Below are 22,531 nucleotides of genomic sequence, written 5' to 3' on the forward strand. Positions count from 1 at the left end.
GTGCCAGCAGTTGTGCATCTCACAACTGGCAACCCACTGAAGCTAAGCAGGAGTGAGCCTGGTCAGTACCTGGATGAGAGACCTCCTGGGAAAAACTAAGGTTGCTGCTGGAAGAGGTGTTTGTGAGGCCAGCAGGGGGTGCTCACCCTGCGGTCCATGTGGGTCCTTATACCCCAGTATAGTGACAGGGACACTATACTGTAAATAGACGCCGTCCTTCGGATGAGACGTAAAACTGAAGTCCTGACTCTCTGTTGTCATTAAAAATCCCAGGGCGTTTCTTGAAAAGAGTAGGGGTGTAACCCCTAAATTTCAAATTGGCCCTTGACAATCATGGCCTCCTAATAATCCCCATCTATGAATTAGCTTCATTACTCTGCTCTCCTCCCCACTGTTAGCTGATGTGTGGTGAGCATTCTGGCGCACTATGGCTGCTGTCGCATCATCCAGGTGGATGCTGCACATTGGTGGTGGTGGAGGGGAGTCCCTATTACCTGTAAAGCGCTTTGAGTGGAGTGTCCAGAAAAGCGCTATATAAGTGTAAGCAATTATTATTATTATTAACTACTCTTTTTTTACTTGTATTTTATGTTGTTTAGCATTATTAGATAGGATGAGCTCTTGAGGTCTGAGTGACTGGTTCATAATGATTGGAGTGATATAATTTATTATAATTATTATAATGTATCATTCAGATTTACTGAAAAATAATAAATACAACTTTATTTGATATAGTGCCTTTAAAAGTGGCTTCTTAAAGAAAAAAAATACACTTTGAGAGAAAGAGTCAGAATTACACAATTACAACATGGGTCTGGAATACAGTAGGAAAGTAAAGGGGCAGGCACAGAACCAGTTAAATACTGTAAAAGCCCTTTTAAAGAAGAAGGTTTTGGTCTTGATTTGAAAGAGCTCTGGGATGGTGACTCTCTGATATCCCTAGGGATAGAATTCCAGAGCTTAGGTGCATAGCAAGAGAAGGCCCTGTCACCCGCAGAGTGAGAGAAGAGCTTGGGGGACAAACATGAGACCAGAACTAGACGAATGAAGGTTACTAAGTGAAGAGGAGGACGATAGTAACTCAGACAGATGGTAAAGTGCCAAGCCATGCAGTGCTTTGTACAGTAGGTGAGCAGGAGGGTTTTGAAGTCGACACAAAACTTGATAGGAAGCCAGTGCAACACTCCAGGATAGGAGTAATGTGATCACTTGCACTAGATCTGGTCAGGATTCTGGTTGCCGAATTTTGGACATACTGTAGTATTATCAATGTGGATTTAGATATCCCAGTGAGTAGGGTTTTACAGTACATCAATTCGAGAGAAGACGAACGTGTTGACCATCTTTTCAGCAACAGTTTTGAAAAAACGTAGGATGTAGTCTGGTGATATTTCTGAAGTGAAAGAACTATGTTTTTACAATATGTTGAACGTGTGGGACAAAGATCGAGCCTGGATCAAATGTCACCCCCAGGTTCTTCAATTTAGATTGGCATTAAAATAGAGTACCATCCACAGATAGACTCACTGCATTAGCTTTACCAAGTTATAAACAGTTGCTATAGGGGTGCATCAAGAAGCTTGACTTCAGTCTTGTCGCAGTTTAAATGTAGGCAAATTTGAGTCATCCATGTTTTTATGTCAAAGGTACATTTAGACAGAGCAGTGGCACTTCAGTGTTATGTTAAGTATGGATGTAGATTTGATTATCAACAGTATAGAAATGATCATTTAGACCATTTGATCTTATTAGCTCACCAAGTGGGAACATGTAAATGCTGAATAGTAGGGGGTCTAGTATTGAGCCCTGAGTAACGCCAGACTTAGCCAGACAATTTCGATTTCAGAACTGAAACCGCCAAGAGACTAATGACGATCAGTAAAGTAAGGCTTGAACCATTTAAGAGCAAGGAGAATAAGGATAGTGGGAAAACCAGAATCCGAAGCTGAAAGAAAATTTTTAGTGACTTTAACCAGGGCAGTTTCTGTACTGAAACCAGATTAGAGGGGTTTGAAGAGGTTATTACCAATGAAGTGGTTATTTAACTCAAATGTAACAGCATGTTCCAACATTTTTGCAAGAAAGTGTACGTTGGATATATGGCAGAGATTGTTTATGTTGTCCACAGTCATGTTTGTTTTGTTTTTGTTGGCATAGGGGTGACAGAAGCAGTTTTGAAGGGGGAGGTGTGGAGGTCACATGCGTTGTAGGGAGAATGTGATGCCAGATGTTGTCGATTTTGGAGCTAAGAATTTGTTACAAAGTTGGGATGATTAGGTAATGTGGTGGGGGAGTCTGGCTTAAGCAATCTGTTGATGGTGGAGAACTGGTTTCTAGGATTTGTATGGTTGTCCTCAATGATGTGAAAGAAGTAGCTGGATATGTAACAGATCTCTGCATCTTTGTATTTAGTCAAGTGCTCCATCCAAGTCTGAAAATGTATGTTTAGGCCAGAAAGAGGACACCTAATTTCTAGAAATAATGGGTTTATATTTACTCTTGATACCTTCTATTTTGTACCTTGTTGCTGTTTATTAAAAAATGATTTGATTGTTTTATTGAAATTAATTGTGTTTCAAGACATGAAGTGTATAAGATATTCTTGAAAACTATTCCGATATTTTAATTGCCTGAGTTAGTTTGGATGCTTTGACTTTGTGTAAGCATTTGTTGAAGGCCTGATGAGGTTTATAATATTCATCTTGTCTGTGGATATATAACTGTGAAAAACGTTTTTCAATTCCATTTTGAGTGAGTGCTGTTTTCTTTTTCTTCAATGTTTTGTCTTGTCAGACCCAAGAAAGCGAGGAACTGAAGAAAGCACACGATAAGCGTCACCAACGCCTGCGACTCATACAGACCAACTATAGGACTGTCAAAGAGCAACTGAAAGAGATGGAGAGCATGCTGGGCAAGTAAGTAGCAGACACCATCTGCACATGTAGCAAAGTTATGTCATCTTGTACAACTTTTGTGTTTTAGAGCACCATTCCAATCAAAACTTGTATTACCCATAAAAACACTTGGTGCTTTATCAGGGTGAGGAGAAAGTTCATGAGATCCACCAAGGATGGGAATAGTAATCTTTTCACGTGTATTATTGGGTTCAATAAAATTGAATTCCTATAGTATGTTGAGCTAATGACTAGTGGGCAGGTGATTTCATTTGTGTTTTTATTTGTGTAAAAGCATCATATTTAGCTTCTTCTGGTCTTAACTATGCAGTTATACTGTACTTTTGACTCATTAATCCTTTCACTTATACAGTAAATTGTTAAGCACTTTTCTATATTTTACTATATCTTTACTGTATTACATAAGAGATACATTCAGTTGTTTAGTCTTTTTGAAATTTAAAATGATAAATCTGACTTTTAAGGAAAGAACGAATATAGTGTACAATTCCATTGTTACTTTTAAGTGTTCTTCGACTAATCAAGGAGCCATCTTCTTATAAGATGAGTTGAATAAAGGGATGTTTTAATAGCTTGTTTCTAGGCTAACTGCATCCTTAAACAGAGCAAACCCAGAGGAGCAAATCTAGCCTGATTTGGAGACAATAAGAAATGACTTAAACGCACTCTGTTAACGTAGAAAAATCAGCTCTAACAAGTCAGGGGGGAAAATTTAGGTCCTCATTGCATGCTTTGCCTATTAAAGATTCCCACCGATCGGCAAGAGTCTTAGCATGTGGTGTGTTTAGATATTTCTGTCTATCAAAAGTCTGTTTTTGTTCAACTGGCTTTGATGAGTTAATGCCATGAGTGTATATCGTATATTACCCACGTCAAAGATTCTGTAATAAACAGGTACATTTTAAGGATGTTTCATGTTTTAAAAAAAAATGACATTGTATTCTTTAGCACACAAAAAGAGATTTAAACTCAAGAAGCATATACAAATGTTTAAGGGCAGGATTACCTGCAAGAAACACTGCAAGAAAAAAACACTTGCTCTGTGCGTTTTGCTTTTTCTACATCTGGCTGTCTTCCTGTGATTTCCAAAGGCTAAATGAAACGGCTTTCTCAATGAACACACTGGAAAATAAGTCTTTGGACACTTTTAAGGATTAGTCTCCAGTATATTAAGTCTGTTGCTACCCAGTACTTCATTTAAATTCATCTGGCTTACATTGGAACAACCCTGTGTAACTCATGTGTCATTCATAATTATTTGTATGGTTACTTAACATCATAAACAGGCTGAGTAGTGATTCAAAAAACAGTTCCAAATCAGCAGGGGAGATGTGGGGAATAAGTAAATAAAATTAAATAATAATAAAACATCGTAGCTCTGATCAAAGCTTGATACATTTACGGCATTAAAGAGTTCAAGCAATTAACCATGTGTTTGGAAAGTTACTTTTTCAGAGCTTCAATAATAAAGAGAGCCTAACTTGTTAGGGAGATGCAGTAAATAGAGATGCAGAGTCAGTTATTTTAGCCTTTTATCTCTGTCATTTGCTAATTGTGCAGCTGAGACATTGTCGCATTTATAGTACTATCTAAGCCAACATTAAAATTAGAAGTCTTCTCTTAAAATGTTTTCAGAAAATATGTGGATTTGGTACTATGATCAAATGTTTTGGTGTTATCATGCCCAGTCATGATGCATTGGATTGACTTTGACTCTTGTATAAGTATGAGAGTATCTTCATGTTGCTTGTTTAAAAAATGGCTTTGTTTTGAATGTGAGAATAAGTGTGGTGTGGATGCCCTATTCATTAGATCTGAGCCTTGTTGAACATATCTGATGATCAGAAATGATGCACCATGTAATGTACTGTAGGTCTCAGAGACCAGCGAATAGACAGCTTCTCATTCTTGATCTATGACAGGCATGGGACAGAATCCTACCAGCCTGGTTAAGCAAGTATTGCACATCGTATGGCTGGTAGTGGCCACACATGCTACTGTACACATGCTATTCACCTGAGACTTTTACAGCAGACACCCTCTTGTTCAACTGTGCTATGATAAATGTCAGAATAATAAATTTACACGTTTGCTCAGTAAAATGTCTGACCGGCTACAAAATTAATTTTCCTGATAGTTTTGTGAATTTGTTGGAGTTAGATTTCTGTTTATGCTTAGTATATTGTTCTGAATTATACTTTCAACTTCAGTTTATAGAACTGTTCACTATGTACCTTTTGCACTAGGTTAATTAAGGGTCAGTCGTTATTTTTAAACCTAGCCTTCAACAAAATGCCATGTAAACATATTAAAGCAGCACACATTATGCGAAAAAAGAAAAGTCTGAATGAAGCAATGAGTTAACCAACATGTGAGTAGCATTTTTCTATACAATGGCAGAAAGTACAGTATGATACAGTACCTACAGTATCTGAAGCTGTTCAGAAGTTATACAGAAGTTTTTACTCTACAACCCAAAATAGTAAACAACTGGATCTGAAAATAAACTGGGCAACTGAGGCACAAATGATGCCTATAGTTAGTATTTCAAGATAACACAAAATGGAATAAGGGATGCTGCATATTCGCAATTTACTTATGTGCTTGTGTAAAATATGTTAGCAATTTCAAAGACCAATAAGAGAGAGAAATGTCCACACTACGTTTTGTTAAAATGTGGTTTGAACAATTCCCATAATAAAATTATTTCATAATTTAATTACGCAACATTGAATTAGTCATGCGTTGTGACAAGCTTGTACCAGTTTGAGTAAAGAACTTTGCTTGTCCTGTCACAATCTGCCATTTCTGTGGATTTAGAGCAGTAGTGTATGATCTATTCTGTGATTTTAGTTATGATCTGGCTAAACTACATTTTCTGCTGCACAAGGGGTTTTTTGCAGTCAATTTTTTTCTGATAAGCCATCCTGTATCAACATGTGGCATAATCTTAAAAGCAAAAGCCGTACAGTATCTGCAGTGAAGCAATGTCCCTGCTGTATTCATCTGAATGGTGACTTGTTGTAGCAGAACCCAGGCATTGTCAAAATGTTCAAAGCTTTATGAAACAATGTCAAAAAGTCAGAGAGGATGCACTTCACATAAAAAAAAATTGGTACAAATCTCAAGCACAAATTAAAGCCTGGAATGCTGGGAGATAAAAAATGTACACTGCTGTGTTCTATGTGATGGTCTGTTAATGCTGCTGTGACTCTATGACAACATTACTACAGTATGAATCCTTCCCTTTCCTTGCTAACAATGCGCTTTTCTTCAAATTGCCTGTATTTGTAGTCTTCTTAACCCACAAGAGCGAAAGCCAGGTGTGCCCAGAACTGGTTCTTCCATATCTGTGTCTTCACAGGACTAGAGGCGGCAGCCGAAGTCTGCGTGCTGAGCCCTGGCAGCTGAGACAGGAGAACAGCGATGCTGTCTGGAATGAGCTGGCGTACTTCAAACGAGAACACAAGAAGCTGCTAACTGAAAAGTGAGTGCTCTCCATTTCTTGCTTTATTCTTCACTGCAGTAGAATAATGTCATTTCAAATACCCCACCCCCTCCCACATGACACATTGCGGTCACCCTTAAGAACTTCACAGCATCACTTCCTCTCACCAGTTATTAGCAGCCAGCGGGTACTAGCGAAAGATCATTAGCCAACTCTCATTTCTAAAATGAGCAGCCCAAGACGCAGCATTCTCTTTTTTATCTTTTTTTTTTCCAAACTGATTACTTAGTTATGAACACGTAACATCTTGTCATTTTAGGAGGGGGGCGCGCAAGGGAAAATCTTACAGCTTGGCCGTGTCCTCTCTCCTTTTATCAGTGAGCCGGCTTAACTGCAAACAGCAGATCATTAAAATAATTTTGTTTTTAAAATTAAAAAATATGTTAACTGCGTTTCATTTACTACTGGCTCAGGGGTGTGCTACTTCATACATACATGCATATATAAGTATGTGAGTAAATGTATGTGTGTGTGTGTATAAACACATACCCAAAGAACTTCTTTCATCAGGAGCGAAGCGGTCTGTTCCTATCAGCAGCAGTGACAAGTTTAGCAGTGGTAACAGTAACTGCATAATGCGATCGAGGGATTGTGTTAATTAATGTGGCTCTCATCTGTTGGAGGTGTCGCTCTTCATTAGCCTGTATTTTGCACACTGCCGTGCTTCATTTTCGGAACGAGGCAGTGAGGGGATAACCTAGCCAGCCATCCTTGTTTGATCTCCTCGCTATGTACGTGATGCAGGAGGCCTCAGCTCTCTTGGTTCCCTGCCCTGTCCTGCTAATCCCAGCTGAGCTCATTATGATGTAGCCTTGCTGCCTCTCTCGGAGCCAGAGCTGTCCAAGCTAATTACTGGTAGCAGCCGAGCTGCCTGTTAAGGGTCTGCTGCGGATCTGCTAACATGGTCCTTGGAACTGACCTGCGAAAAGCACGAGGGAGTCGCTCTCTTTCTTGCTGTGCACCGCCTGTCCTCTGGGGTTAGCGCTGATCCCTTCACACAGCTTTTTTAGCTGGAGTAAGTGCAAAATAAACTTGGCGGGGTCTAACTCGTGCTTTAGAAAAACTCCAGCGCACCCTTTGATCTCGCAGGCTCGCAGACTATTACAGGCTCAGTGTGATAAAGTAAGCAGAGCTCCTCAAAACGCCTTTTTATTGTTCGGGTGAAAAGGAAGGTAACATGCAAGGCGTAATTAGGCTGTGGTCTTTATCAAGCTGTTTTGCAGCCAGCGAACTAAATTATTGTTGATAGCCAACAATTAAGACCTTGCCTTGTGCAATAACAAGCGGACATGCTGACATTAGAAACCCAGTAAGTGGCATCATGCCATTCCGCTGACCGTATTAAGATGATTGTGTTTCTGAAGGTTGTGCAAATAAGTGTCCTTACTGGTTAATTACTGTGTAGTGTAGTGTTTGTATTTAATAATTGTTGGTAAAGGTTGCATTTACATACTATTATACAATAGAGGAGGCCACAAGGGTTTCATTACTTAGCGTTCGCTTTAAGGCTTTGCGTCATCTCCTGGTTTGTCCTTCACAGTTTCAGATGATGACACTTCCTCTCTTCAGCTATTTGAAAGGCAAATCAGGATGAATCATTTGTAACCTGTATACAGTACCTGGCCTTTTGTTGGGTTTTTCTTTACCTTTGGAAAGATTTAAACAAGCACTTCCACAATTCTGTTCCAGGAGTCTTACACAAGCAAAAGGAGATTTTAGCACTAAGCCTTCCTGTTCCTCGAGTTGAAAGGCATTTTTGTGCTTCTAGGGAGCATGCCAAGCACACCCTAGGAGTTTACACACACTTGATGGTGTACGCCAGGCAGGATTAAGCATCAATATGGAAGCATGGTGCAGAAAATGAAAGTAGGTTTATCTGGTGTGGAAGTATGCCAAGGGACTCACCTGATTCTTCACCAGATGTGTTGCTTTATTAATCTATTTCTGAGCTTAACCCTGTCAGTATGTGGACAAAAGACTTCAATGAACTGTGGCTCATCACCAGTTTTTATATAGTAGAATACTGTGGGAGAAGATTTTTATTTTTATTTGTTTACATGATTATACAGTTTGATAGAACAGTTTGCCATGTGTTACACCAGATATCTTGTATTTTTGGCATACTGTACATGTTGAAAAGGGATATCTCTAATGATCAAATCCATTGCAGATTTTAGGATAACAATAAGATGAGTGACTTTGCTTAAAACAGTAAATCTCCGTAAATGCTGCACAAAGTTGTTCCTTTGGGACTACGTATAATAATATTGGGACTACAAAGTCCAAACTTATTTTTGCTTTGAGGTCAAGTAATTTGCATTTGTGTTCATTAGATTAATATGAATGATAAATATAATAAACTTTTTTTTATTTTTGGATAATCCCATATATACATGTGATCTTACTAGAACAAAACCATACTTTGTGTTCACCCAGTAATTTTTAAGTTACCTTAAGTAATTAGACACATTAGCTTTAAATTAATTTCGGAGTGTAAAAAACAGTATTTGGTGGCAAAATGCTTTGAAGCAGTAACTGCATGAAGTTTACGAGTCATGGTGTTCACGAAACTCTTTGGGTAATCGTTTGAGATATTTTGCTGCTGCAACAAATGATTTTTAATTTTTTTCCTGTGGTTTTTCTACTGTTTTTCATCTGCATTAGCTGAATGTTTTGTGTCATTATCATGATGTACTGTATGGCAAAACACCACCAATATGTATTGACTTATCATAAGGTTTTGTTTGTTTTGCATAACAGAGAAAAGGTTTTGGTACACTTCAGAATTCACTTTTCGTTTGTTACATGATCTAGAAATAAGAGTGACCAGTTCCAGAGGTAAACATGCACACCCAGGCCATGACAGCACTTCCCAACACGAATTTGCTCTAAAGCACAAAAATGAAACCAGGAGAGTTTTGGAACATTGTTTTATGGAAAGATGACACCAAGATACACATTTGGTGATGGAAAGTTTGGAGGAAGAAAAGACCTGCTGAAGATTCAAAAAACGCTACCTCATGTGTAAAGCATGTCCTGGCCTGGACATGCATGACCACTTCTGCAGCCGATGTACTCATATGTACTCTGTTCAAGATCTTTCAATCTGTCAGTGCTGGAACATTCTTTTTAGTCTGGGAATGTACAGCATGTGATTGCTCTTTTCTGGACTTTTCTAGAGCAGCAATATATTTTATTTATACTGTTCAAAAGGAATCCTTACTAGCATCTTTTACAATTTTACCATTACATCTCTCAATTTGTATTCAACACTTTTAAGTACAGTATAAGTAATTGTTTTTTCCTTTTTACTGCTTCCTCACAGTGTCTAAAATACATAAATAATGCATCAAGATAAACACCTGTCATTTTCATAAGTGGCTCCGCGTTACTTTTGGATATACATGTACTGTATAGTTCGCTTCTACTACAGTAGATGTAATTTCCTACAATAATCCACATTAAATGTTATTTGTCAGGTGTTCACCCATCTATCTAAATATTGTGAAATTTCCTTTGCAATTTCTATGGTTCTGATTGTTTAGTAACTATATTAGAATCTAGATCATTTATATTAATAAGATAAAGCTATAGCCCTAATACAACCCCCTGTGGCAGTCCACTAATTACATAACCCTTATCAGGACAACCTGTTATCGGTCCAAACATACAGTAACTTTAAAAGCCTACTGCCTGCAAGCTGAGAATGTTTTATGAGTAACTTTAACAGAAACGTTCTGAAAGTCTGCATATGGTATATCTTAGAACTACAACAATTTAGTTAAGCAAGACCTACCTTTTCTACATCCATGCTGACTGTCCGCTAGGACCTGAAACCTATTCTATATTCCATATACTGTATTCCATATTCCATATAATGTGGGTGATACTCCAGTTTAGTTTTAATTTTTTGTATTGATAGTATCTCTTGTTTGCTAAAGTATTATTTTCAGGTTGCAATCTTTTTTATCAAAAGAACAATTTTACTTTTTTTACTCTGATAAAAAGTAAAATCTAAAACATTTGCACTATTCACATGAGAATATTTGTTACTAAACAGTGTATTTGAACACACATTTGTATTCCAACAGAATAATAAGTCAACAGAAGAATTTCTGCCAACTCCAGACTTGAATCTCATTGAGGTGTCATGGATTGTAATTAAAATATGCTAACAGGAAACCAAACAGAAAACAGACATTAAAGCTGTGTGTTTTGAAGAAGTGGCAAAATATTTCTACAAAGGTGTCAGGAGCTGGTTTTGAAACAATGAAAAATACTGGAGCAGAAAATATTGGAGAAGTGCTTTTAAAACTACGAACAGGAGGCACTCCTTTGCAAAATGGTTGTAGAAATCTTGAACAAGCTTCCCAGCAAAATTGTTGAAAACGAATGCATTGTTTCTTTGAAGAAACAGCTAGGCAAGATCACTTGCATCACTTAGCTACCTGAAACCAAACAAACTAGATAAATTGAATGGCCTCTTTTACTTTGGAACCTCATATTCCTATGATAGAATGAGAGCTGAGAATATGTGTAACTTCTTGTGCTTTCTCACACTGCTTTGGTGTCACCACTGTCCATACCTGTAGTTTCCATATTTTCTCATTTCATGAACATTAAATGTAGTAATAACCTTCCTGTCTCCATCCATCGCCTGTGTTTGTGTGTGTTAAGTGTGGAGTATTGGAATATCAGAAAAAAAATGAAACAAGTCTAATCACAAGACTACGTGAAACTCTAGTAAGATGACTCCAGATGTAATGGAAGTTAAAAAGCAGTGTGATATGCCTGTCAGATCTCTTTTCCCTGGCTAGTTGATGTTAACTGACATGATAGAAGGTCTTGAAACACTTCAGATACAATTGGTTAAAAGAGTTGTTTATCGTGAGTAAAGCCTACATGCATTACATAAAAAAAGCCTTAAGTGCTTTTAAATTTCAGGGTTAATGAAGCTTAAACTTGGTTGTTTTCAAAATAAATTGCTTGGCTGCAGTGCTACGTTTTATAGTAGGACCATTTTTAATTCGCATTTCATGTTCACGGTTGTAAACTGTTGATAAAGGTCTGTGGTAAAGAAATTATTCAGACTCTAAACAGAGCAAAGATAGCACTCAGAGCAGAAATACCCTCAGACAGCATCAAAGAAGAAATTAAGCAACCATTACTTAAAGAAGCCTTTAAGATGATTTGTAAAGCATTGCTACTACTGCAGATGACCAGTACAGACATGATCCCAGACTTTGACTTTAATGGAGTCTAATAAAGTTTACAATTTTTCTTAGTTATTTTCTTTTCATCTTGATTGCTATAAGGTATTAGAGGTAATGAGTGTCTTTTGCCCTGGGTCTTGCAGCAAGTGAGAAGCACACAAAGACAGAATGTTTTATGCATGTTCTGAAAAGACCACACGGCGTGCCCCTGCATTAATTATTTGCTAAATTAATTATTCCAAAAAAAGCTTCTTTTTTCAATTTGTGATTAATGATTTCACCACTTTTCCATTTCTTATGATTACCACTTCTGAACTTTTGGAAGGCCTTTGCTGTGTATTTTTGAACAGGCAAGCAGTAGCAATTTAATAGTTGTCGGCTGGGTTGTTCAGATTTTAACATTCTCAGTTTTCCTAAACTTGTTTCTTTTAAGATTTTTGCTGTAGCATGGGAGAACATGGGCTCAACTACTATAGATGATAACTTGGGAAGTGTTTTTCTTTGAATGTGGAAAAATGAATATTAATGCAATTATAAATATCAATTAGTCAAAGGTTAGCATTTTCAAAAGTTACTCTTTCGTTCTTATAATTGTAGTTTTATTCATAAAGCTGTATTTAATTATACAGTATCTTCTGTTTTACAATATAACATAATAAACAGGAGGATGTGTACCTCATAGTCCTGATTTTTGAATGGATCTTTATTTCTAGATCTGCTAGATGGCAAAAGATCTAAACCAAAAGATTGCTAACTGCTAACATATATAGTGTGAAATACATACAGTATGTCAATAATTTATATATGTGGCAGTTAACAAATTATAAACTATAAGAAAATAGAAATAACCTGAGAATTTATTAAATAGACCAATCTAACATTTAAGATAGTTTATGTAGTTAGTTTTTCTCAATACTTTTTTTTCAGTTTTATTTGTGACATATTTACTGTATATTTGAGACGATAACAATTAAATCTGCAATATTCTCAAATCAGTTTTTTGTTTTTATCATGTGCAACGTCTCTTCCTCGAATGCACGAATGTACTGAATTAAGGCAGTAATCATGGAATGTAAGGATGCCGATCCGTTGCAATAGCATTTGCAAAGTGTGTTTGCTAGAGGGAGGAGAGAAGGATGATATTAGTTGTATCCTTAGAAAGGGCAATCACTTTGTGTTTGCCAGCTTTAGTGAAGTGGGACTGGTTGTTGGATTGGGCACAAAGAACCTATGGAGATAAGTCCCAGGTGTTTTACTTTCAGCAATATCTGATCTACACATTTGCTATTGATAGAAAACACAATCTAGCCCTCTTTACCTGTGTTTACCTGAGTACTTCTGCTGTTTTAACTTGGTTTAGGTAGGGAGTTGGTAGTAACCTGTTAAAGGTCAAGATTAAACATTTCTTGTTTGTCTCCATTCTCATGTTTCAGCTGCTACAGGTATGTATATTTATTCATGTCATACTTATTTTTGACATCAGATTTGACATCATCTGTCATTCCCATGGTTAGTTGCTGTAATATTTATTCAAGCCTAAGTGTCCTTTGAACTGTGCTAGCTGTTTAAACTACATATGAAAGAAAGATCAGGTGTTTGCTTTGATACAGGAGTCTCATCTGAAACAACTAGATGTTAGTAGCTGTTCTAAAAAGTATTATGATATGTGAGCCCCCTCTTTTGTAGAGAAAACAAAGTACAAAGTACAAGGAATTTTAATTTAATTCAAATTTTGATTTTGGGAGCCTAATATGGTTAAACATAGTTAAAAAAATAACTGTTGTTTCATTTTATGCCCCTATGATTTTCCAACCACATTTTTAATAGTTCTGTTGCATCTTTCCGAGTCTGATGTTATTCTTGGTAAATATATGAATTCAGTCATGAATTATACAGTATATGTGATAGATTGAAGTCAAAAGAGATTAAAGACGTGTATCTAGCTTCAACAGCATTGAGAAATTGTGTGTCTGATTTGCTCTAATGGTGTTATCACTCTGTTCATGTGTTACAACTTACTACTGTACCTTCTCCACATTATACATGAAGTTATAGTCATTGTCATTGCCTGTTCTTTCTTTGAATACCTAGAAGGCTTTTCCTCAGTTTGAGTGGTAATATTGGTGGTCAGTTTTAGATCATATTGGTTTGGGATCACGTTTACGAACTCTGTACCAATGATATATTTTTATATGTAGACAATGTCACCCAGTCATGCCTCATCTCTTGTTTTGGATGATTTCAGTGCTTTACTGGGGTATAAAATTAATGGTTTCAAGTTTGCAACGCTGGAAAATATAACAATTAACTTAATGGAGAGGGCTGTGTGTGTATGCGTAGCATACGCAACATTCCTGATCTTAGATTGCAAGCTTTCTGTGGTAAGAGCAGGCTTTGAGCTCCTCTTTTAATATCTCAGTTTATGTTTATGCCAGTTTTTACATTTTACAAGGTAGCTTTATACAAGAATAAATGGCTTACAAATAAGATGTATTTTTTCCTGTCTTTTCATTAATTTTTCCATTCAATTTCCTGTCTTTTAATGTTACTAAATAAAGTGAAAAAGACTATGTTAGCTGAGCTAACAAAAGGCAAGAACATCATGGGAGTTTTCTGTGCTCTTGTTGCTGTAGTTGTGACACAACTGGTCCAGAGTACCACCAACACAGTCCTGTCTACAACTATATTTAACATACTTAATCTCCGATGTCTTTCAGAATGATGTAAGTAACATATAACTTTCGATAATGGAAGTTGCTCATTTTGTTGTGTTGTGAAGGTGTAACTCCAAATCTTATCCTCGTTTCTCCACCCTTGCACATGGGACAATAAAAAACGAACACATGCAATGAGTCTTCATCACTACAGGATTACAGTTTGAGTGATGTGCACCCAAGCAACATGTCATTGTGTGGCATGCTGCATGGGTGGTGGAATCTGGACTCCCAATCAAAATAATTGTGATTGGAAACATTTGTGTCATGCTACAATTTGGAGGACTGTTTCTGAAAAGGTATACACACTGCATTAACGTGGACCTTTAACCTTGCTGTGCACCAGAAAGTTTATAGATCAGTTTCTGATCTTTGTTTTGCCTGACATGGTTCTGTGAAACAGGTGGGTACAGTATTTCAGTCATGTGTCTACTTGCAGTCCTGAACTGTGGTTTTTAAATGAGGCACAAACATCAGCTAAGCAACGATGTATATTTCTGCAGCTTGCATCTGTGTCTGCTTGTCCTCTGTGTTATTCTTCTGACTTTACAAAATAATACTCATTTGTTCAAAAGTAATGATTAGTGATATTTTTTTTCACAATTCACAGCATTAATTCATCATCATATTCTATGCAGTGCATAAAGAAGTAAAACTCTTAAAGGATCATTTGCTTCTTAGTCAGATGTCTTAATCTCGCATTCTTTTAAGATGTTGTGGTTGCAAAGTGTTTCATGACTTACTAGTCAACAGGATATATATTGCCTTCAGCCACGGAACAGAGAGCAGTCTGAACATCAGCAGTTTGTCTTGACTGCAGAGGCTGGTGTACTGTAGGGAATCTCCAACTGCCAAGCCTCTTCTGAAGTAAATATGATGGAATTCCCACTTGACTCAAGTAATGTCTCTTCTCCATCTTCAGTAGACCTCTCCTAAGTTATTTTTTCTTTTTTCATGGAACTTACTGGCAGTACCAGCAGGGTTTTTTTGTGCAGAGTATGAGAAAAACTGTTGTAAAAATGAAGTGAGTGTAGAGTAAATACATATGCATTCGGTAATGTGGAGTGATATTGTAAACAGTTTATTCTGAAAATGAACGTCAGTATTCCAAATGTAAGATCTCTGGAATATTGTACTCTTAGTGGATTAGTGGATTATTAGCACGTGTAAACACAGATTTATTCCAAATACTCCTGCATGTACTGTATTTCTGAGTTTCACAGGGAATTGTGGTCTGTAGGAACTAAACCTTGCAGCATTTTGTGTGAATGAAAATCAAATAATCAGTGTGCTGCAAGATGAGTATAAAAGATTTTCACGTAATGAATGGTTACATGCAGTGCAACAGGAACTATTTCAAGAAGTGGTACAAAAATGAATGAGGCAGAAATACTGTATATTATTAACCAAGTCATCCACAGACAGAAGACCCCGGAAACTACTTTTTGGATTGCTAAAAAGCAAACAGAAGAAAAGTGTCACATTCATCAAGGTTTACTCATTCTGACATGAATAACATTTTAGGCAACCGGTCATTAGTATCCTGTCATGGGTGCATGGATGTCAGAACTGAGAAATCTGAGGAAAATACCATAAGCGAGACTTGGTTACCCAAAGAGCCTTTCTAGCTTTATATAACATTAACCAATTTGGGTCTGCAGTTCTCAATAGCTATGTACACTGTAAGTGTACAAAAGCTGTAGTTACTGTGTGGCTGACAAATACAATAAATGACCTTTTGTATAGCACTATACAAAATAAGCGCACCAGAGAGAAAGCCTGTTTGGTATGCAGATACTGCACAATGTTAAATGGAAGCCAATGAGCAAGTCATAAGACCAGCTGCATTTTCTGTTTTTTCCTTTTTCACGCTATCTGATCAAGAAGAGTACACAGCATGTTTATGAATGTCAAAATGTCCAAATGTCAAAGTGTTTCTTTTATCTTGCACTATGAAACAGGGACAAAAATTTTAATAAATGGAAACGGCTAAATGTCCAGTTTACTGCTATTGTGCAGGATGATATTGTACCGTCACAATACTGCACATACATTACTCGGACAAGGTAATGTAGTATTTGAATATTTATATAAGCAGTAACTTAAAATATAGCTTAGTAATGTTATAAGAAAATTAAAATGAAAGGCATTTCACTTCTTGCCTTCTTAAGTGATTAAAGGAATGCTTTGAGTCTGTCTTTTGTTTCGCATTGTTTGCTTGTGCTTTCTGTATTGTTTGCTTCAGTTTTCCCTAAGTGCTCTGGTTACCTCTCACCTTCCGAAGAGATGGCTTGGTTAATTTGTGTCTCTAAATTGTCCATGTAAGCTGTGTGATACTGTAGCTTGTATCCCATTTAAATGTGTAGTCCTGCTTTCTGATCATGCTTCCTAGATAGGATCTGGGATACTGTGACACTTAACCAGAAATAAGCAGCTTTCTGATGATGGATATATGTGTAATCATTACGATTTGAGCATCTGTTATAAAGAAAATTCTTACAAAACTTAAATGTCTTTATGGTTAAAACTCATGACTTTGAATCATTTAATTAAATCCTGTTCATTTCTAGAAGCCCTCAGTATGTAGAAGTAAGGTTTTAAAATATGCACACAGGGTATGCAAAGATTCTCAGTTACGGTAAGACTCAAATTTAATGATAAACCCTTTTTGATAGAACGGAAGGTTTTCAGCCTTTAAGGGCCTGAATGAGGCTGGTAGGTTTAGACAAGAAAGTAAATTGTTGCCTGAAACTAATTCCCCAGAAAGTTGAGGAATAAAGTGAGGAATAAACTGTTGTCCTGTGTCACCTGACCAATTAGAGGAAAACAATTGGTTGGGTGTCTATTAAAGACCGGAAGCAGACGATGCCAGGTGCCTTCAGCCTCTGCTGTCTGCAGAGCCTTTTTTATGTGTTACACCAGAAGGAGGAGGAAGCAAGGAAAGGATTGACCAACGAGCTTACTTGTATTTTTTTAGAAGAATTTTGTAATTTAATTAGAGAGTTTAATTTGATGTCAGTAAGCATCTTATCTACCCAGCTGTTTATAGAGAGGTTACAAAGAAGTTGGTCAAACTAAGGTCTTAATTTCCCCTCTCTATAAATAGAAAAGCACATTATGTTTGGATTGGATAGAGTATGGCCACTACCCATCCAACTGCCCTCACTGAGCTAGACAAGATGCCCAAAGGTCCAGGATAATTAAGTGTCCAGATTATAGTCTGTTGTAAAGCTGTCAGACCAGAAGCATGAGAAGGAGAATGAGTAAAAAAATGTAGCCAAAAACAGGTGAGCTGAAGCACATACTGTAAGTAGGAACCTGATGGCGGTGATTCCTGAGGCCGTAGAATCCTGTACAAAAACAAATGGAAAGAGAAGAAAAAAGATGCAGGTCAATGTAAAGAAGGAAAAGTGAGAATGAGAAGAACAAGCCCTTTGTGAAGAGGCACTGGTCCAAGAAGAAAGAAAACATTCCTTGATGAGTCATGCATACAGGATGATTCTTGTTTCCAAATAACCAAGAGTAACAATTGCTGGATGTTTTTTTTTTAATTTATCTATAGCCCATATTTAAAGAGTTCTTGAAGGTGAGGAAGAAGGAGCTCCATTCATCAGAGTGAAAGGCAGATTGCCTTGTTTCTTAGTGTATGCCTTCACAAGCGGAGGGAGGTGATCTTAAGTCAATCTTAAGAGCCTATTGATGGAGGCACAGGATCAGAAAATTCTATTGGCTGGGATGAAGGAGAGAATGACAACCTTGTGCCTGAGGAAGACCACAAGAACGAATAAAACTGCCTACTTCTGCCTTTTCGAGACCCTGGGGTCAAGCTTCGAATTGAGAATTAAGACATAGACCTGCCAGATCTTCCCTAACTAGGAAGTAAAGAAGAGACTGAGGTTCATGTAACTGAGGAGGAAGGGCAACCTGACCATCCTCTGACAGTGAAAGAAGCTGAAGCCTCCCAAGTGTCCACTTGAGATGGAGAGATAGCTGCAGCAACAAAAGATCCCACCACCCCATAAGATGGACAGGCTGCTACCATTGTTCCAAAACAGTGAAATATGTTGGGTGAATGGTTCAGGAGGAAGAATGTATGCAGCTTGTCCTGCCTTTCCTCCCGTTTTCTCTTACTTTGAGGTGGATGCGGAATTACACAGAGGGAAAGATATGCAAAAGACCCTCAAGCGCAGTCCTTTGTAAAGAGGCACTGGTCCAAGAAGAAGGAAAGCATTCCTTGATGGATCTTGCATACAAGATGATTCTTGTTTCCAGATATGCAAGAGTAAAACTTACCGGATGGATTTGTAAAAGGAAACTTAAAATTGTTCCACTAAGGCCTTAAAATTCAAAGTGCATCTTTTTTCCTTAAGTTGTCTTAGGCCTGTTAATATCTTAAGGTCCAGTATCTGATTCATCTAGGTGGAATCAGTGAAGTTGGACTGGAAATTCACATTCATATTGTTATATATCTAGCAGGATATTGTACCACTGCAGCTGCACAGACACCTCAATACTCACTTTATCTCACTTTTCAGCCATGCTTTGGGTGGTGGAAGTCACTTTTAAGATAAGGGGCACTAATATAGGTGTTTAAAGACCTCTTCTTACTCTTGATAATGGAATCTATTCTTGTGTGCATAATGTGAACAGATAGCCCACTCATGCTTGTGTTCAGTTAAGCAACTTGTGTGAATATTGTTACGCTTATTTCTAAGTTTCTACAGGTCTGTATTCGTGCACAACTGAGACGTATAGTTGGTTGCTGCTTTTCAAGGTTTTTGGATGCTGCTTTTCATTACATTCGCTTTATCTTTTCAGGTTTACTCACTTTTAATGAGACTTGAACCTTTTGTGAATGAGACCCTTCAAGTGTAGAACTCCATTTTTAGTGTAATATATTTTGCATTCTCTTATAAAGTTAAGGTGACCATATAAGTTATAGGCGGTCCCTAATATCCTGACGTTGGGGTTAGGGAACATAAGGTCGAGACTTTATGTCAACATATACTGTATAGGGATAATTTGCCCATTAGAACCATTAAAGACTGTAAGAGGATAAACTTTGTCCGTGCAATGAGATTTAATGCAGGGAGGCTTTTCCTGTAAGAATCCTTGGAAAAGTCAAAGGTACGGATTGATAGTTAGACTAAGTGTGTGTTTCACTTAGCTACCCAAATACAGTACTACAGTATACTGTACATTACTATACATAGACAGGCAACATTTATAACCATTTATACTCTGCCCTAAGTGGATAACCTCATTCACACTTATCTTGAACTTGAGATTTGAATGAGATTTGTAACAAGCTTTCATAACCAAACTCTCATTTATATTTTCAAACCTTGAGAAATGGATAGGTTGTGCCTGGTTGTTGAAGCTACTGGGCTTCTTCTTATGTTTAGCACCTGCACTCTTGGAACTCATCTTTCTGGATGTAAAGATAGAATATGATAGCATTCGCTGATGTTCCCCACCAGCCAAGCAAAACGCTATATACTGTATGAGTATAGAACAATATAAGTCCATAACAATATACTCAAGTGCAGGAAACGGTTTTGTTGCAATCCCAAAAAGAACATTAGTGTTGCAATCGTGTCCCCAATATCTCGTCATCAGTGCGAGGAAATGTATATCAGAGTGAAGTATAACAGGGACTCTCTGTATTGATTTTATGACTTGATTTGCACCTTCTATATGATGTTGTGGTATTCATGACGTAGAACCTGAAGACCCAAATGGGGTTTGTACTTCCTCAGAATGGATTCATTCCTCATAGGTTTCATTTTTTGTATATCTTAAACCTCCTTAATACACTATTTTGACAATGCAGACACAATTTCTTTTTTTGGCAGTTTGTACAGCACATATACTATATAAGTCTGCATCAGTAAACACATAGGCATACTGTATATGTATGCAGGCTTAAACTCATATATTTATTAACAAAGTCAAAGTGATGACAAAATCACTGTTTAAGCCTTTTAGGCTTTCCTAGTTGTAGTTATTTATTAGTAACTAGTTTTGGAATGACTAGAGACATCAGATGTTTTCATACCAACAATTTAAATTGAATGAATGGCATTTACAGTATATAGTCCAAACCAAAGGATCTCAAAGCACTTCACGTATAGGAGGGTACCCACTTCAAACAGTTCTCACCTAGGGAACACACAGCAGCCACGCTACTGTACATCAGCAGCCCCTCTGCACAACAGACCAGGTAGTAGAGAACTGAGAAATTCTCTCTCCAATTCAATTAAGTTGCAGCTTGGTTCATAACCTCTAGTAAATCAGTTTAAAAGAAAACTGCCAAAATTATATGCACAATTAAAGAAAAGGAAGGATGTTTTGTAATTGATTCATACAGTATTTCTTCCTCAGTGTAAGATGGACTGAAGAACTATTTCCCAGAGGTAATACGGTAAATTTCAATAATTATTACTGCTTTATTATTTTTTTAAAAACCTTGCACTGTTTAATTGCCATTCACATGAATTGAAGATTTTCATCTGTGTAAAAGTGCCTTAAAAATATAAAAGCAGCTTGATTTTCTCAAAAACATCACCTACCCGATGTACCTAATGAAGACAGGAATTCCTTAATAGACCATTAATATCTGGAGATTTACTCAGTCTTTAACAAATTATGTAATGGTCCTGGCTGGCTACAGAAATGTAATGCCTTTTTCCATTTCTATTTAAAATTCTCAAATATTTGTTAACCAAGGTGATACGTTGCTTTATTTTTTATCAAGAATATTTAATCAGAGAAAACCTCTGAAGTAGAGACAGTTGCTGTCCTGAGAGGCACAAACTGAGAGTAAGTCAACATCTGTTATTCAAATTGAAGTATTCACACAAGAATCACAGGTTACAAAATGAAAAATAAATAAACATTTCAGAAACAATTACGTGCAGTTGACAAAACCATGTTATCATCTGTCAAGGAATCCCTGAACTCTAGGAAGAATTTTCTTAGGTACTTAGGAGTTGAACCTGAGCAACTAATAAAATTGCAAGCAGTGCCTTTTGGATTTCTGGAGTTAGGAGAAAGTCTCAGGTTTCCCTGTGGTGTTAGACCTGGTCTGAAGTGCTTCTGGTTGAAAAAGGCTTTTGAGAAAGTTCAGTAAAGAACAAATGGGAGAAAAATAACTCATTTACACCAGGAGGAAACAGTTAGAAAAAATAACCTTCAATGGATGCCAAGCACGTGCTTTTCATGCAACTTTTCAGCAGCTATGATGGGTAACTAGGGAAAAATCAGTAAGTCAAAAGCACCCTGACCCTTGAGATGGATTCAAACCTTGATACAATAACTATTGAATTAAATTGACAACTCAGGTATAAAGGTTTATGTGTACTTCCCAAGGCATGAGCTACTGTTTGCTCATACTGTATATCATTTATCTGTATCATTGAAGACCATTGTAAAGATGACAGAGTAGTGTTCTGGAGACTCTATCAATGTGAAATGGTTCATTAACGTGGAGCAACATCAAGAGGGTGTGAGGGCTGTTTGAGTAATCTGAGTGGTCAGAGACGGATTTCAATGTGCCCTGTGGTGGGTGTCCAGTAACACCAGTGGAAAGTCTGTGTGGAGACTGCAGGGCGACCTTAGTGTTTCTGTCCCTTTCCCTGGATGGCAGTGGTGCAGCAAAAGTAAAATAGGGACCAACACTTTATGCCACAGTTCCTGATAAGATAATTTTATAATAGCATTTTAGAACATTTAATAGCTAAGTTTTTACATAATTCACACTAATTTCCAGTCACAGAAAGCTTTAATACTTACCGTAGTTTGCATACAATAGTACTAGTTTGCATTAAATCAGATAAAAACTCTGACTTAAATTTCTCCTGACTGCTACAAACTAGGGGTACTTTTCATCAGTTAATATTTGAGAAACCTAAAATTCAGCCTTTTAATGTGAAGGTGTTTAAAACTAAAACCTTTATTTCTACCTTTTTAACACATGCTTAAACTTCCCTTATTTGTTGAAATAGTAAAGACTATTGGGGTTAGGTTAGGGTAAATGGAATCTGGCAGGAAAAATCTCTTTCTTTTGTGTATGTATGTGTGTTACTGACAAATTTCTGCTTTTCATGGCTGACCGGGCTTTGTGCAGTGCACGTGCAAGTGCATCAATAATCCTTTGCCAAAACCTTCTGCTTCGTTTAC

At 37.2% G+C, this 22,531-nt stretch overlaps 1 protein-coding gene across 1 annotated transcript in view; it reads left to right on the forward strand.

Annotated features, from left to right (window-relative positions):
- Positions 1 to 22,531, forward strand: part of cntln (centlein, centrosomal protein) — a 192,238-nt gene that overhangs the window by 71,976 nt on the left and 97,731 nt on the right. The window contains exons 12-13 of the mRNA XM_069190797.1: positions 2,794 to 2,915; positions 6,280 to 6,402. Of these exons, the coding sequence (XP_069046898.1) occupies positions 2,794 to 2,915; positions 6,280 to 6,402 (245 nt within the window). The remainder of the gene's footprint in view (positions 1 to 2,793; positions 2,916 to 6,279; positions 6,403 to 22,531) is intronic.

The sequence above is a fragment of the Lepisosteus oculatus genome, chromosome 1, assembly GCF_040954835.1.
Source record: "Lepisosteus oculatus isolate fLepOcu1 chromosome 1, fLepOcu1.hap2, whole genome shotgun sequence".
Taxonomy (NCBI): domain Eukaryota; kingdom Metazoa; phylum Chordata; class Actinopteri; order Semionotiformes; family Lepisosteidae; genus Lepisosteus; species Lepisosteus oculatus.